This window comes from Muscardinus avellanarius, assembly GCF_963383645.1.
Source record: "Muscardinus avellanarius genome assembly, chromosome: 7".
Lineage (NCBI taxonomy): Eukaryota > Metazoa > Chordata > Mammalia > Rodentia > Gliridae > Muscardinus > Muscardinus avellanarius.
In genome coordinates, this window is record NC_137793.1 from 82,366,618 (window position 1) to 82,384,584 (window position 17,967).

The 17,967-nt window shown below is 49.6% G+C and overlaps 1 protein-coding gene across 1 annotated transcript in view; it reads left to right on the plus strand.

Annotated features, from left to right (window-relative positions):
- The window catches only part of PLXNA2 (plexin A2), a gene marked incomplete at both ends in the record, with an annotated part of 192,311 nt that overhangs the window by 165,498 nt on the left and 8,846 nt on the right, over nucleotides 1–17,967 (plus strand). The window contains 12 exons of the mRNA XM_080699264.1: nucleotides 1,195–1,331; nucleotides 2,397–2,564; nucleotides 2,716–2,809; nucleotides 7,028–7,267; nucleotides 7,939–8,082; nucleotides 8,413–8,647; nucleotides 10,210–10,352; nucleotides 10,934–11,202; nucleotides 13,103–13,169; nucleotides 13,337–13,483; nucleotides 14,097–14,256; nucleotides 14,619–14,722. Of these exons, the coding sequence (XP_080555390.1) occupies nucleotides 1,195–1,331; nucleotides 2,397–2,564; nucleotides 2,716–2,809; nucleotides 7,028–7,267; nucleotides 7,939–8,082; nucleotides 8,413–8,647; nucleotides 10,210–10,352; nucleotides 10,934–11,202; nucleotides 13,103–13,169; nucleotides 13,337–13,483; nucleotides 14,097–14,256; nucleotides 14,619–14,722 (1,908 nt within the window). The remainder of the gene's footprint in view (nucleotides 1–1,194; nucleotides 1,332–2,396; nucleotides 2,565–2,715; nucleotides 2,810–7,027; nucleotides 7,268–7,938; nucleotides 8,083–8,412; nucleotides 8,648–10,209; nucleotides 10,353–10,933; nucleotides 11,203–13,102; nucleotides 13,170–13,336; nucleotides 13,484–14,096; nucleotides 14,257–14,618; nucleotides 14,723–17,967) is intronic.

Here is a 17,967-nt window from a genome sequence, read left to right on the forward strand (position 1 = left end):
TTTGCTTTGGAGGCCCAGAAGTCTGCCGGGGCTAAATTCATACTGAATCAATAACTTGCTTCTGGGGCCCCAAATTCCTTCTTGTAACACTAACTTACATTGCCGCATTGAATACTTCATTAAAAAGTGTTAACACTAGCAGATGGGGTCAAACCAGCCTTGCTAAGAGTTTTGAAAAATCATTAGGCTGCAAAACTCTCTTCCCTCTAAAGCACTTTACTGCTATTTTGGATTTTTTTTTTCAGACTCTGTCTTCTCATCTTGGCATTTCTACCTTTTTCTTGTACTTTTCTCTCTCTGAATAGAGAGGGCTGCAGTCACAGCCAGGTGAGAAACAAACACAGGAAGAAGAGATGGGGAGAGAACTGTAGATGTCAGATCTGGAAATAGCTTTGGGATAAGGCAGCCCCCCCCCTTCACCAGACAAGGGAGCAAACACATGTCCAGAATGATCCTGAAATTGGCCTGGAGACCCACAGGTAGTGGGTGGCTAACACAGACCAGAGTTCACAGCTATGTAGTTGCTCAGTTAAATGCACTTTCCTCTCATGGTCATTCAGGCAGAAGCAAATCCCTTGGTCAGCTTGTCTAGCTCAGCCTGGACATCTCTTTTAAGCTTGAGGCTTGATGTTACAACTTAGTGAGCTTACTGGAAAGTCCTAGCCAGTGACATTGCCATCCTTCTGGTAGGAGTGGGAAAAGCCATGTCTAACATGGACTGACATCTCTCAGCACCAGGAATTCTCACATGCGCAGGGAAGGACAAAGGGGACATGGACGGAGCCATTCATACAGGAACATGGCCTCCCAGCCACCCCACCTAGACATGGACACTTTATTCAGTCCTATCGATTTTGTGCCAAAACAATCAGGACAGGCTCTAGATAAAGAGGCATTTTCAAATTGTTCTCAATTTGTAAACTAATTGACAGATTAGTCAGTGTCGCCTCTGCTTTCCTTTCAGGGTTATGAGCATAAGACTCCCCAGGGAGTTAATTAATTCCAATATGTGGCCCTCTGCCTTCCCTGGACATGCTCAGGGACTCTTTGAAAGGGTATCAGCCCCAGAGAGAGCATTTGGGACTGCAAAGGAGAGGAAGAGTACCTCCACTCCCAGCATGAAGAGAATCCCTCTTAGAGACTAAGTCCAGCCTTGGACCTAAGCTGTGAGCATCTCTCTGCTTCTTTCCAAAGAACCCTTCCGTGCTGTCACTCAACCCCATCCGAGGGCCAGAGTCAGGAGGCACCATGGTGACCATCACAGGCCATTACCTTGGCGCCGGGAGCAGTGTGGCGGTGTACCTGGGCAACCAGACCTGCGAGTTCTATGGGTAAGCTGAACTTGAAGGCTGACTAGAAGACTACGTCAGGGTCGTGTGCACATGTTCCTGTGCGGGCTCACGCATAGGCCTGCTGTATCATCCCCACGTTATTTGCTAACCCCTGGGCCCAGACACCATTCCAGCCATTGTGAGAAATACATACCACTTGTCAGTTTATGCCCCATATACCAGGGAGGCTGGTCACTTCTAATTGGCAGTGAGGGCCATGAGAACCCTAGATAAGAAAGGCTCCCAGGACCTCTCCAGTCACCAAGATAATGGAGCATTCACTGAGTCCCCGCTATGATGACTTGAGAAACATGGAGCATGCATAGCCCCTAGTTTTTAAGCACAGAGACTTATGCTCAGAGCATCCCCTGCATATAAAAGTAAATAGTTGAATTACAGGTATATACCTATAATCCCAGTACTTAGAAGGCTGAGACAGGAGGATCACAGATTTAAGGCCAGCATACAGTAACTGAGCAAGACCCTGTTTCAAAATAAAAAATAAAATAGATCTGGGGATCTAGCTCAGAGGATCCCCCTGTGGTTAATCCCCAGTACCACAAAAAAAAAAATCCTACTTTGGTGAGCCAATCTCAGGAGCCCTAGGAACTTTCTCTCTCTTAGGAAAGTCTCCTAAGAGAATTCTGAAAGAATCCATAGATAAGAACCCAATTTCCCCAGCATTCTTCACCTGATAACCTCTTCCTTATAAACTCTACAAGGATAAGAACCATGTGGTTATCACTATGTTAGTATAGAAGGAACTCAGTGAACATTTGTTGACTAAAGTACTAAATCCCCCAAAGCCTGTGGAGCCTTGTCTCTGTCCCATATTCTCTAACCCCCTTTCCAGCATGCTCCCTCTCTAATCCCACTAGGTTTGGGTTTCAGATAAAGAGAGGAGTGCTGATGGCTACCAATTCAAGATGTGTGCCCTAAAATAAAAGAAGAGCCAGAACACATCCTTGGCCCACCCTTGGACCAAGGGCAATGTCTTTTCAAGCCAGAGGGTACCCCCTATTGCCCATGACTTTATTCTCAACTGTCTTTCTATCTCCCAATCAGGAGGTCAATGAATGAGATCGTGTGTGTTTCACCCCCATCAGCCAACGGGCTGGGCCCAGTCTCTGTCTCCGTGAGTGTGGACAGGGCCCGTGTGGATAACAGCCTGCAGTTCGAGTACATTGATGATCCTCGGGTCCAGCGCATTGAGCCAGAGTGGAGCATCACCAGGTGAGGCAGAGGGTAGGAGAGACGTACCAGGCTGCCATGTGGGATAATCCCTGCAGCACAAGGGTGGCTCATGAGTGGCATCCCAGTATTTTGGGGTCACTGCACCAGGTTCAAGTGAATTTTACCTAACCCAGCCTCTGCTTGTTCCTAGTGGCCACACACCATTGACCATCACAGGTTTTAACCTGGATGTCATTCAGGAGCCAAGGATACGAGTCAAATTTAATGGCAAAGAATCAGTCAATGTGAGTAACGACTGGTCTACCTCAGTCCTCGATAAACCCAGCCCTGTCCTGTTTCATAATGCCATGAACTGTGGGTAAAGCATAGGAATGCCTGGCCGCTAGAGAGCAGAGTCGGCTCAGGACTCTGAGCCTAGAATCATGCTCCCAAATACCCGCACCTTACCATGATTTTTTAAATTGCAGTAAAATGTATTGTCAGAAGGTGATATAGTGAATGTATAAAAGTACTGGCTCCAGAACTTACAGTACTGCACAGAGGGGTTCCTGTTTTATGACATGTCTCACTTTGAGGTCCAATGAGAAGCCATGGGGATGGGGAGAATTCTGGCTACACATTCAGATGTTTGTGGATCAGACTACCATCTATAGCTATACAACCAGATAGAGTCATTTACCCTCTCTATCTGGAACAGCGGCAGGATCCTCTCTGTTCCTGCACTCCTCAGATTTGTAACCTGCCGGCCCATGGCTGACGCTCGGTTGGCACTTGATAAATACTAGTCACTGCATCCAGATAATTCTGGCCCTTGCTGGGCACCTAATGGCTGAGATGATCAGGTTGAACGTTTTGCTTTACTTCTCTGCACAGAGCCATGTAATTTAATTTTTTCCATTATGGATTTTTGTGATCTTTAAACAAGTTATTTTATTCTGATGAGCACAGAATGACTAAGTTACTGTAAACTTTTCAGTTTGTTTTAGTCTATCTCATTCTTTCAGTCTGTATTTTCTGAAACATTATTAGAAGGTGTTGTTATAGTGATTATTTTTTGTAGAAGTTACTCCTCTTACTGCTCTGACCTTCAGGAGACTGACAGGGCCAAGATGGACAAGCAGAGGATGGTACATCTCCTCTCCTGTCTCTGACATGTTCTCAGCACACTAAGGCTCTCTTAAGAAATGCTGGCCTACACAAAATGACAGAGGACTAGAAGGTTGGACCCAGAAATATCTCAGGGATTATCTGGTTCAACCCCCTCTATTGCATAGATGAGGAAATTTAGGGCCAGAATGGATTCATGGCTTGCTCCCAACCACAAAGGGAATGGTATCAGGGCCATGCTAGATCCCAAGCTCCCACATTCTCCCAACTAGACCACATGCAGTGCTGGTGGGCTGGACACCCAGGACGCCAGAGATGCAGGCACCTGTGTCAACTTCAGTACCCATCGTGGTCACAATGTTTTGAGTTAGGTGAGCGCAGGCCTTGTCCCCCAAGTATAGAGCTTGATCCGCAGAAAAAGAACCTGTGCCCACTCTACATCCATGGGTAGCTATATGTTCCCAGGAGCTCAAGGACATCCACTCAGTCAGACTTCAGCACCTCGGGAAGAAGGTGAGGTACAGGGTGTGAACAGTGAGCACAGAGGCAGGATGGATAAACCAGAAAATTAGATACCTGTTACAAAATACATATTTTTTCTTGTTATTCAGACATGGCAAGACAGAGTATAGGTTGTCATGCTCACAGGTCAGATCCCAAGAGAAGGGGGCTATGCCATGGGGGCCACCTGGGGGAGCCCCACATCATCAGAATGCGGAGAGAGAGAGAGAAACAGTGGCAAGAGCCTCTGTTGAGGTTTCCACAGGAGGCACAGCAGAGCCAGCCGGCTTCAGAGGGGCTGCTTTGAGCAATTCCACAAGGCTCTGTGAGCTGGGACTGTTCCTAGTAGTCAGGTACCAGGCCTTGGGGTGATTATAATATGTGGACTGTGACTCAGTGTGAAAGGAGGTGCCTGGCAAGTGGAGTAAGTTGACTGGTTTGCAGAGGAAGCATGCTCCTTGATAGGCAAGTCCTACTCTCTCTAGGAATTGGCCAGCCCAGCAGCAGAGTCCCAGGTGTTAAGGCACCAGTATACAGAAAATAATGACTATGCTACAAAGAGAATTTTGCAGAGTGAATAGGAGGCTACCTAGGGTGATTCCTAAGGTATAGACTCTATCCTCAGGAAGCTATTGAAAGAGAAGACTTGGCAGAAGCTCCCCCATACCTAACACTTATAATAGAAGGTTCAGGCCCTGGGTCCCCTCTCCCCTCTGGAAGACTAATGTGCAGCCCTGGCAAGAGTCTCCCCAGAACTTCCCCCAAACCCACCTCCCATGACCCAGAACTAAGGTGTAGTCTACCTTCTGGAGAGTTGGGGGCCCTCAGTTTTCCATGGTTCTCTGCCTGGAGTGACAGGCTGGCAGACCCAGAGGAAAACCAAGTAGGAACATGGTGCCCCTGAAGACTGGCACCACCATGGCAAGCCCAGAACACCTGCCCTGCACCTCTGCTTGAGGGCGGTGAGAAGACACCTAGCCCCCTTCGCCTCACTGGGCCTCATCTCATCCTCAGGCCACCTAGGGCCACCCCTCGCCTTTGGGTTTTGAAGCAATCACAGGGGATGGCGTAGAAGGCTAGAGCACAGCCACAAAACCCAAAGGAATGTTTGGCAAACACAGCATCATGCAGCACAGGGCAGGAAGCACAGAGGCCTCTTGTTGCAGACTGGTTTGCTTATTCATAGAAGGACCGCCTCTCTGGAAACAGGGAGGAGCAGGGACAGAGATGGGACAGGCGCTGGAGAGGCACACTGAGCCTGATGTCTTTCCTGCAGAGCTGGGGTTTCCATCCCCTGACTCAATTGTACCAGTTTGATTACACCCCTTGCTTTTCCCATGCCTCAGTGTCCCCACCTGCAACATAAAAGGTACATTGAATTTTAAAGGGACTTCTCAAGTGTTCAGTGAGAAAGTCAGGAATAGGCACTGACTCCTGTTATAGCCTGAAGGCCACAGCAGGCCAGCTTGTCTAAATTCTTGACCTTCCTCCAGAAAGGGAGGGTTAAGATTTGGACATAAAATTCTGATATAATCTCTAGACAAAATCTCTATGCAAGAGTCAGCTTTTTTGCAATTTCACACACAGTCCTGTTTCTGAAAAATGAAGCCCAAGTGTGTGTATGTTGGCCAGACACACAACACGTGTGGACTTGCCAGGACAACATGTACTTGAGCAGTCTGAGCTCTTGAGATGCTGCTGGCTCTTTCTGGGACGCCCTGGCTCCGAGAGCTGAAAGTGAGCTGGACAGCATGGGAGCCGGGAGCGGGGGCAGGGCAGAAGTCTGGGTTTGCTTCCCAAGCCCTGCATGGGTCCTTTAGTGGTTTCTTCAGTCTGACTGCCACCGTGGTCAGCCCTACAACTAGTGGCCAGAAGGAACAATGGTGCAGATTGTGCCAATCAGGGACCAGCCCAGCTGGGATTTTTAAGTGGCAGACCAGAATCTAACAAGAGAAAACAATGCCACGAACTCAGCCTCAATTCCAAGGTTCTACTCAGTGCAGGGTTGGGAGCACATGGTTAGAGAAAAACACGCCGAGTCACAGGATCTTGTTTATTCAGGAAGCAAAGCATTAATTAAACACCTACTATGTGCGGGACAAAGTGCTCTTCTCATACCACTCCACAAACCACACCACACACACACACACACACACACACACACCATACTTCTTTCTCAAACATCCCATGCTCTCTCAGTCTCTGGCCCTTGAAGTACTGTTCCCTACTTGGAATTTGTGCCCTACCCCTCCCTCTTTTGTCTAGGTAAGCCTACTCATTCTTCATATTAACCTGCATTCTTTCTTCCAAAGGAAAACTTTCATGAGTCACTCCTACCCTGCTCCAAATCATGCACACTCACACAGACACACAAACACACATACACACACAAACACACAGACACACACACATGTGCGCACACATATACTCAACTCAGGAACTCAGGCATAGACACAGACACTCCAAGAGTGTCTGGTTCCTCCCACATTCAAAATCTTTCACATCCGTTCATGATTTTTACCATGTTGTCCCCCTGTGATGTTCCAGTCCCTCTGCTGGGACCATGTAGTAAGACTTGTTTAATCATTCGTCTGCCCCTCAAGACTGAGACTATTTCACTTTATAGCCTCAACTCTTAGCACAGTGGCACTGTGCTAAAAAAGTAGAGAAATAGTGTGGATGGATGGATGGATGGATGGATGGATGGATGGATGGATGGATGGGGTTAAATTCACCTCCACCCCCTTCTCCTTCTGGGCCTCACCTTGCAATGAAGACACCTAAGTAACCCAGTGGTGATGAGTATTGCCAGTCATGGAGTTGGAGGTAGCAGAGAGACCTCAGCCTCTACTCCAGGTGCTCAGCATTCAAATGCTCCTCTCTGGGCCTTTTAGGTGTGTAAAGTTGTGAACACGACCACCCTAACCTGCCTGGCACCCTCTCTGACCACGGACTACCGTCCAGGCTTAGACACAGTGGAACGGCCAGACGAGTTCGGATTCGTCTTTAACAATGTCCAGTCCTTGCTGATTTACAACGACACCAAGTTCATCTACTACCCCAACCCGACCTTTGAACTGCTCAGCCCTACTGGAGTCCTGGATCAAAAACCAGGATCGCCCATCATCCTGAAGGTGAGGTGCCATCTCTGTGTCTTCCATTTGCATGCAGGGCTGCCATCTCCCTATATAACGAGCTTCTTTATCACTCTCTACCCACATGAGTGGCATATCTGGTACTTGGGATTCCCCAACAGTACTTTTTTATTTTTTGAAACAAGGTCTCACTAACTGGCTGAGGCTGGTTGCAAAGGGGCAATCCTCCTGTCCCAGCCTCCCAAGTCCTAGGATTATAGGCATGCACCAGTGCACCTGGCCCAAGCAGTACTTTTGAATATTTGTTTGTTCTTGGGAATACTTGGAAGCAGAAGTTCTACAATGATCTTGGAATCACTGTTTCTTTTTATGTGCCACTTCCATGGCCACAGTGACCTATGACCACAGTTCATAGGTCACAGTTTCCTGGTGTTTTAAATCCCATGTGCCCTCCCCCAAATGTCTGTTTTTATAGTGTTTTGTCTCCTCTGCCTCTTCCTGGCTCTCTTTACTTTCTTCATTCTCTCCTCCATCTGTTTCCTCTCTTCTAAACTGTGGCTATTAGAAACTCCCTCCAAAGAAACTGCCACAGAGCAACTTACTGGCTTTCACGGTGCCACCCTTCCCCGTCTCTTTAGTCTCTTTTTAAGCAGGCAATTAACTTCTGCACAAGTGTCAATTATTCCTGTTAAGATTGCTGTTCTCCACAGGGCAAAAACCTCTGCCCTCCTGCCTCCGGAGGGGCCAAACTCAACTACACGGTGCTGATTGGAGAGACCCCTTGTGCGGTTACGGTGTCAGAGACCCAGCTCCTCTGTGAACCGCCCAACCTCACGGGGCAGCACAAGGTCATGGTGAGTAGGCCCCTCTTCTGTTTCTTGCGCCTCTCCTCCTCACCGTGCACGCATGATGTGTCGTGAAGAAAGGCTCTTCTTCCACCTCGTTGCCTGACTCACACCCTCAGTATCTCCTCATCTCCGTGTCCTGCATTAAAATGGGTACAAGTTACGAACACGAGGCAGGGAAGGCAGTTAGCAAGACAGGATGTTGTTGCTTCGTATCCAGATCTGTACTGCGTGGTTGTGGTCTGTCACGTCCCTCCTCACACTGTGAAGGATTTGATGGCATGCCAGGGCTCTACACCTGTGTGCATCCGTGTGCGTCTGTGTGTGTACAATGCACAGGTTCACGTGGGCGGGATGGTGTTCTCGCCTGGCTCGGTGAGTGTCATCTCAGACAGCTTGCTGACCCTGCCAGCCATCGTCAGCATCGCGGCCGGCGGCAGCCTCCTGCTCATCATCGTCATCATCGTCCTCATCGCCTACAAACGCAAGTCTCGGGAGAACGACCTCACGCTCAAGCGGCTCCAGATGCAGATGGACAACCTGGAGTCCCGGGTGGCCCTGGAGTGTAAGGAGGGTGAGTGGAAGGAGGCCTGCCTTTGCTTCCTGGACCCTCTAACTGCGTGGCACAGCCACCCTCCTCCTTATAAATGGCTCCCACCTCATTTCCATCTTCCCACCCCAAGCCTTTATATTCTCACCTTTTTGGTCCCAGAAACTGCCTTCACCCCGTGGGCCACAGAAGTCTTGTGAAGAGCACCCACACGTGAGGAGCCAGGTCTCCTTGCCTTGTGGCGGTCCCCTCTGTCCTGACTCCCAGTCTAGCCAGCCCCCACCCTGCCTCTTTCTTTCTCTGGGTCTTTATGTCTCTGAATCAGAGCATCCTCGCAGACCCCATTGTCTCAGAGAGCTCCTCCACATGGCAGTGTACAGCTCAAGTTCTTTGCAGAGGCTGCTTCGTGGCGTGTGGGATGGCAGCCCTGAAGGCAGGGCTCGCCTGCCTCCCCAGGGGTCTGTTTTCTGTCAGTACTGCAGGCCGAGCGCCGAAGGCCATGCTCGCTGGCACCCTTGGCCATGAACGCGTGGAGGAGCTGGGATTGTGTTTTCTCCAGTCTCCCACGCAGCCACAGCCGTGAGGTGACGAGTGTACCTGGCATTCTCTCAGGCTTGAAGACCTGGCAGGCTCCCGGAGTAAACATCTCAATTAGAAATCAAAACACTTCTCTTTTTGCTACAAATGGCATTGTCGAAATAAGCCCTCTGCTGGATGAGAGGGAAGAGCTGTGCAGGGCAAAGAGAATCCAAGGCTCTGTGGGTGCAAGGTGACATGCCTGCCCCGGGGGGAGAGTGCCCAGACCAGCCTGTTAGCCACGCGTGTGATGACCAGGGCTCCCCAAGGTCTTTGCAACTTGATTAGAAAGGGACAGCAATTTGCCTGTTCTGTTCCAGCAATTTGTCTTTGCTGGAGCCCTCAGCCAACCATTTCCATCACCTCCAGGGTCTTTACTGAATAGGCCAAGTTATAGTATTCTTCCTTTTTCTTCATTTTAACCACTCTTTCAGTATATGGGTTAAAAAAAATGAAAATTAAAGATAAGCACAGAAGTGCTATTCAACTTTTCATCACTATAACAACTGCCTAAAATAATCAGCTTATAAAGAGAAAAGGTTTATCTAACTTATATTTTTAGGTTTCAGCCCATGATCAGTTAGTTGAACCTGTTGCCTTGGGCCCATGGCAGCACTTCAAGGCAAGAGTACATGGTAGAGCAAAACTACTCATGGCCAAGAAGCAAAAGAGCAAAATAAGAAGGGCTGGCATCTCACTATCCCCTTCAAGGGCACGCCCCCAGTGACCTGAAGCCTTCCCACCAGACCCACCTCTTAAAGTTTTCATCATCTCCCAGTAGTGCCACTAGAGACCAAGCCTTTAACACATGGGCCTTTGTGGGACACAAGAGGACCTATGGAATTCCTGGGCCCACCAGGCAGCCTAGGAATTCCTCTCCCTCTCCCAACGCACTCCTCCAACCCCAACTGTCTCTGTACCCCAGTTCTCCCTCCACTCTTGAAAACTGTCCTCTCCTTCCTGTCCCCAGCTGGGTCCTCCAAGCCTGCTTGTCTCACCCTCCCTCACAGCTTTTGCTGAGCTCCAGACAGACATCAACGAGCTAACCAGCGACCTGGACCGCTCAGGAATCCCCTACCTGGACTATCGTACCTATGCCATGCGAGTTCTGTTCCCGGGCATTGAGGACCACCCTGTCCTGAGGGAGCTAGAGGTAATGCCTGTCTCCTTGGCCCAACCACTGAGCAGGGATGTAATCTAGGGACTTCCAGGGAAATCCAGATGAGACCCAGCAGCATAGAGTAAGGTGAGGAGCGAGACAGAGCTCGAGTTGATACCTGCATCACAGCAATGGAGCTCTCAAGAAGGTCGAGGTCAAAGTCAAGAGGTTACCCAGGCATAAAGCTCTTTGTTTGTCATTTTTAAATTCATGGCTAAATTAATTAACTGAGATCCTGGCTCATTCCAGAATAGATTCAGGGCAGCTTAAAAAAGGCATAGGAGTCTGTGAGGTTTGTTTGTTCATTTGTTGGTTTGTTTTACTAAAGACAATAAATCAAGAGAGAGAAGATTAAAGGGAAACTAATGAACTGCAGAAGTCTGATGAGTTATGTCCTACTGCATCTTGGGAAAATGAAAATCCAATGACACCCTCAGAAGGCTGTCACCCTGCCCTACTCCCAGGCAGTGGAAGGTTATGGCAGACCTAGGCTTCAGAGGCCGACCTTTCCTACATCAGCACGGGGGGTACTTAGAAGCCTGTCCCCTGATGTTGCCCTGCCACACCCACCCCAGGTGCAGGGAAATGGGCAGCAGCACGTGGAGAAAGCCCTGAAGCTCTTTGCCCAGCTCATCAACAACAAGGTGTTCCTGCTGACCTTCATCCGCACCCTGGAGCTGCAGCGCAGCTTCTCCATGCGCGACCGGGGCAACGTGGCCTCACTCATCATGACGGGCCTGCAGGGCCGTCTGGAGTACGCCACCGATGTCCTCAAGCAGCTGCTGTCTGACCTCATCGACAAGAACCTGGAGAACAAGAACCACCCCAAGCTGCTCCTCCGAAGGTCTGACCTGCAGCAGGGCGTGGGAGCGTGGCTGGTGTTTGTACTGGGATGTGGCGCCTCATTAGACAGGCCCCTAAGCAGCACAGGGATTCCCATTCCCAAGAAATGGCATGCAGGCAGAACAGCCCAGGTCTTCACATGCCCTGGTGCAGCTTGATCTCCTGGCCAACATGGAGACTGCAATATCTAAAGCCACCCAAGCAAGAGGAAGAGCACAGACCAGCAGCTCTGCTCGAACCCCAGCTCCACCTCCTGCTGGTTCTGCGGTCTGGGGCCAGTGCTGAACCTCTCTGCTGTTTAGTTTCCTAATAGATGCAAGGAGAATAGCACCTATCTCAGTCTCTCCCTCCCTCTGCCTCTAAACCTACACAATCCAGCATGGTAGCCACTAGCCTCCTAAAACAACCAAAATGAGCTGAAATCTAACCTTCAATTCCTCCATCATTCTGGCCCCATTCCATGTGCTCAGCCACCTGTGTCTCGAGGCCGCCATATTGGACAGCATAGACAGGACCATTTCTCCTGGGCAGTGCTGGGCTAGAGAGTTGGTACAGTTTCTGCACCTAGTCTCCTGGATTGGAATTGATAGCATCAACCACATGTCTCAGTTGCCATCTTCCTGGAAGTGGGGAGGCTTGGAGACTTTGCATCCCCCTGTTCCCCCTCCCATCACGAGGCCATGGGAAGCCAAAGGAGGCTCTGGAGCTCCTGTAGGCAGCAGGAACTGGAACACCTCCACTCTGCCCCTCCTCCTTAGCCTTCTGCTCAGGAGGTCTCAGGCTTCTAGGCCCCACGTGGGGAGAGGAGGGAGGAAGGATGGCTTTGTTTTATGAGTGCTGAGCCCCCATCCTGCCAATCTGAGCATTAGAAACTCTCATTAAGAGCTGTTGTATTTAAATTAGAGCTAATCTCGGGCACAATGCAGGGAGAGGGTGCTGGGAGGGCCCCCGGGAGAAAGCTACAATTTCTTCTGCCATTGTCACTCTCTCCCCGGCCCAGATTGCTGAGCAGCCCTGGTAAATGCCTGGGATTTACTGCAACCAGAGGGTATAATTTGCACCACGTGCAGGGAGTTAAAATGCCCCTCTGGCATCCCCATCACCAAGGGTTTGTCATAGCCGCTTTGTTTCTTCCCAAGTCCCCAGATCTGCAGCCTAGGTGTGGGGGAGGGGATAAGGAATGGCATTGGCAGAAACAGATCCCCTATTGGCTAAAATCTTAAGCACTGCTCTCTACCTGCAGGGCTGGGATCTGAGAGCCCACACCACAGCAGTAATGATAGCTAATATTTACATAGTGCTTGCTGGGGTGGGGTGGTCCAGGCAATATTCTTAGCACTTAAAATATATTAACCCATTCAACCCTAACAACCATGTAGGTTGACTGTCTCCGTTTAGAAATGGGGACACTGATCCCAGAGAGGCTAAATAGCTTGCCCAAGGTCACTCAGCCAGCTCCTAGCAGAGCTAGGATTTGAACCCAAGCCAGTCTGACTGAGTGTTTGGAAGTTCAGGTAGGATGAAGTAAAACAAAGAGTCCTCAGGCCTGTAGGAAACCCCAGAGGAAAAGAGAAAATCTATTTATCACCCGGAGCCCAGAAAGCAGCGGGGGAAACTGGTCCTCTCCAGCCCTGTTGGGTGGGGCCTGTGTCTCCATCCACTTCTCAGGAACAGCCAAAGCAGCTTGTATTGTCACAGAGCAGCAGGGACCAAAGGTCCTAGCCCTCCATCTTCACAGGAAATTGAGGCTCAGAAAGAAGCCATCCCTGGCCCAAGTCACACTAATTACTGGGGGAGTTCTAGGTCCCGACCTCATGTTCTTTCACCCACATTGCAAGCACAGGCCCCACCACTGAGACCCCTCTGTAAAAGATCAACCCCCATCCTTTCTGCTCCCCCAGGACTGAGTCCGTGGCTGAGAAGATGCTGACCAATTGGTTCGCCTTCCTTCTGCACAAATTCCTGAAGGTAAGAGGGGTGCGGGGCAGAGACAGAGCACAGTCTTTGGAGCTGTGTGGACACCCTGGCCTGGGTGCTCCCAAGCAAAGAGGGCCTCGGAGGTGTCTCCGCTCCAGAGGCAGGGATACAGGAGCAGATGACACGATTCACCCTCCCATGTCCTGTTGTGCCCTTAGGAGTGCGCCGGGGAACCGCTCTTCATGCTCTACTGCGCCATCAAGCAGCAGATGGAGAAGGGGCCCATCGACGCCATCACAGGCGAAGCCCGCTACTCCCTGAGCGAGGACAAGCTCATCCGGCAGCAGATCGAGTATAAAACCCTGGTGAGGAGACAAGCCACTCAGGGGACCGTGCTCCCTGCCCCCTTGGATCCACACTCTACCTTCTGAGCCTAGTGGCAGTTCGTGGGGATCAGGACAGAGGCTTAGGGACCAGTGTGGGGCAAGCCCAGGGGCATTTGAAGTGTGCCAAGGGCAAGGCAGACCCATATGGGCTCCCCTCTCACATCTCATGCGGTGAGCCCTAACAGCTCTCTACGCCTCCATTTACCTCAGGTAATATTACGGAAGGGGAAAAAGTCACTCACCACTAGGTACAGGGTGATCAGCATCGAAAGAATATGATGGTGCTATAGGGAAGTGAGGCCGGCCCATGAAAGACCCCAAACCGTCCCTAGACCCCTTGGGACCCTCCATCCAGGATCACCATCTCCCCGCCACCCCCTGGGGGCTGGAAAGTAGATTCCTGGTTCTTTGAGAAAGAAGGAGTTGATGCAGTGACTCAGGCTCTCATGTGGCAGATGGCAGGAAGGCGCAAGAAGCAGAGGTGCAGAACAGAAAGATGCCCTTACTTCTCCTATAAGAAGGGTAACGATTCTAGGGCCACACCCCATTCCCTCAAACTGTTCCTTCAGTGGCTGACCTGCTCTCCCTGTAGATCCTGAACTGTGTCAACCCCGACAACGAGAACAGCCCTGAGATCCCAGTGAAGGTGTTGAACTGCGACACCATCACGCAGGTCAAGGAGAAGATCCTAGACGCCGTGTACAAGAACGTGCCCTATTCCCAGCGGCCGAGGGCTGTGGACATGGACCTGGGTAGGAAGCCTGGCCTGGAGCGGGAGGCAAGGGGGCAACCAGAGCCAGCAGCTTCCTGGTGGACAGTCACGTCATGAGAGGGGTGTGAGGATGTGAGCCTGCCCTGCGCACAGCCCTCCAGGGGGTGTGACTGGGTCCTGTGGAATGCTTCTCCCCCCCGGGTGCCACCTGCTCCGATGTGGCTGTCTCTAGGGAGGTCTCCATGTCCTCTCTTGCTGCCCTGACTCCATGGAGTGTTGGATCTCTCTGAGCTCCATCAGTCATGCCAGCTTCAGAGAGCCAGGGCTGCCATGTGCCTAGAGGAGGCACAGCCTGAGTGACCCTGGCTCACAGCCTCTTCTTTGTGCATCTTCTCCACCCAGAGTGGCGCCAAGGCCGGATCGCCCGGGTTGTCTTACAAGATGAAGACATCACCACAAAGATTGAGGGTGACTGGAAGAGGCTCAACACACTGATGCATTACCAGGTGAGAATCCGCCTCTCCTTACCTGGGGCTTCAAGCTAGAGACCTTCAGCATCCTAGAATGCACCTTTCCCTCCAAACTTTGCTGTAGGGCTTTAGAAGCCTAAACAGGCTGTCTTCCTTTTCTTCTCTTCCTCTTCCTCTTCCCTGAGCCTGAAGCATTGATTCTCAGCTATGGCTGCCCATTAAATTGACTAAGGGGACTTGCAAAAAACATGACTTCTCAGACTGCACCCTCAGAAATTGATTTAATGGGTCAAGGGTAAGGCCTACGCATGTCTATACTGCATGTAGCCACATCTACAGAAAGAACTGCATATTGCAAAGTCCTCCACCTGGACAACTACCTTAAGACACTTAGCGCATTTTCTCTTCGGCATCTTACTCATGCAGCCGCTGTTCCTGGTTGCAGTGTAGCGGGAAATTGGATAACTGTGTTTTCAGGTCTTGCATTCTGCCCCTTACTAGCTAGTGTGCCTGGATAAGTTACCTAAGTTCTCTTTCTTCTCACCTATAAAGGGGGAGCCTAGTGATCTTTGCCCCATACAGATGTGCAGAATAGATTAAATGTCGAAGATGAAGTGTTTGCACGCTGCCAGACACACTGAATGAGCAGTCAAAAAACCCTCGAAAAGAACACAAGATCCAGGAGCACCCACTCCTACCTCCCCTTTCTTCCCATGAGAACCACTCATGGTTGGGGAGCAAGGGGGATCTCTGTAAGATTAAGCACAGGTAGACAGATTGGGATTCGGGAAAAATACTAAAATAGAAACTGGAAATGAGAGACACCAAGGGAAATTAAACCAACCAGAGGAAGCGCCTTAGGCTGCAAGACCCAAGGGATTGTCTGATTAATAATATCCTCCTATGTCCCTGTCTCACAAAGAAAGGCAAGCAGAGGGGCTGGCAGGCTGGGCTTGTGAGCACTGAATTGCCAGTGACCAGGCTGCTGGGAGGGCCTGGAGCTGGGGCACAAAGGAAGCTTGGGGCTCTGGGGAAACCCAAAATGTTCCTCCCTGGGCTCCATCCCCTTTCCTGGCCTGCATCCCCTGTGTGGACAGACACCTTGCTTGGACCCCCATCCCACATGGAGTGAGGATAGTTGTAGAAGGGAAGAGATAAAGCTTTGGGAGCTGCATTTAAACCCCACCTCCTCACACACTGATTGCATGACTTTAATCTCTTCCAACTTTGGGCTCCTCACCTGCAAAATGGAGATAATAACCCTGCCTGGTGAAGAAGGTGACTGGGAGAATTAGAAACAAGTGAGATGCCGGGATGTGTAATTGATATACAAGGTAGCTATAATCACTCTGTGTTAATGCTATACATGGAGACACACACAACCACCACCACCACTCACATGGGTAATGCAGCCTGTACAACAATTGTAATGAACCAATTAGAACTGAATAGGAAAATACAAAAGAGAATAGCACTATGCCCCAAATGCTGCCTTTTTAAAGGGCAGGAGTGGGGCCTTTCTGCTTCCGTCTCTGACGCCTTAATGCTTGGGACTGGGCTGCCTGTCTTATTCCAAAGAATGGAATATCCTGTTCTTATGGTGCTTATCATACAAATCACTTCCAATTCCCTGATGTCATTTATCATTCATGTATTCATTCATTTCTCAAATATTTACTGAGCTTTACTGAGTGTGCGGCACTTCTCACACACTAGCCCTGAGTGATAGGGACAGCAGAGAGTCTTCTTCCTTTGGGGGGACAAAGAAGATGATGATGACGATAATGGCGATGGTCTTAATGACAACACTAATGTCCACACTTGCTGAGCGCTCGCTGGGCACCAGGCACCATCCTCAGCCTTTGTGTATCTTAATTTCATTACTAATTCTCACAACAATGATTATTAGACACAATTACCATCCCTACGGACAAATAAGACAACTGAGACCCAGAAAGTTAAGTCGTACAGCTGGTAAATGGCAGAGCCAAGATCAGATCCAACCAGGCACGCTGAGCACAGACTTTACCTCCTGTTGCATGAGAGGAAGAGAGAAAACCCAAGGATGGGACAAGAGAAGTTTAGTGACCAGAACTAAAATTGAGTTCAACTACTGTCGAGTCACCTAGTGAATCTTCCTTTAGGTGACAATAAACCACGAATAATGTAATCTGTTACCCCGGCAGGGTAAACCCTGGCCCACGCCAAGCTTTCAGAGTATTGTTTCTGGGCTGTTGGTGGCAAAGAAAATTCCTGACAAACAGAGGTGGAGAGTTCCCCTCTGAGGCCTAGACCCTTGCTAATGATGCAAACTGCTGACAAGTCCAGGCTGTCCCCAGCTGGAAAGTGATGGAGTGCTGGCACTTCCAAGCACAGGCCTAATGCGGAGGAGGGCTCAGGACCCTGGAGCTTTGTACCCTCAAGCCAAGCATTGCCCTCCCATTACCCTCCCAGGAGTCAAAGGTTCTTGGAGCCCTACAGAAGAAAATCTGCATAATCTTAATTAACAAAGAGATGTTAAAAAACTGCCCGGGCTCCTGCAGATTTATAAGGAGGGTAAAATTAAACACCATCACTAAAATCAGCTATCAGGGAATCTCGTTAGCACTAATGTTCATTTATAGTTTGACTTCCCAACATTTAATTCTTTTTTGGTGGGAGAAAGGGACTGACAATTTAAGACCCAGAAAGATGGTTTTATGACTGGTGCAGCCATAAATCAAACTTATAAAGTTCATAAAAATTGTTAAAATAAAAAATGGTTTAATAGGAATGTTTTATGGCCCATAACATTATTATAGCTGTTTTATTCCCTCTGCGTTAGGGGTTTAATTGGATCGCCACAATTCTGGGGATTCTCCATTTTTATTGGATGGAGGGTAATCTTAAATCAAAATGGCCCCAAATGTCTTCAATATGGCTCCTCATTTATCAGCCCTCTCCCTACAGGCTGGGTGCTGAGCCTGGCATCCTCACAGAAGATGGGGCAAGACGCCATCTTTTTCTCTGGCTCCCCAGGGGCAGCTATGCTTTTGGTAAAACTATTCAAGGTGGCTAGTTATAATAGGACCCAGGCCAGAAAGAAATCTAAGCCAAAAGAGAAAATGGGCTTCAGACTAGTGTGATTTGAAATAAAATCCCAAATTACGATGTATAATGAGGAGAATATGTGCTCTGGAGCCTGACAGATCTGGCTACAAATATTGGCTCTACCATATATTTGTTATGTGACCTTAAAAATGTTGCTTAGCCTCCTCATTCTTCTATTTCTTCATCCTTAA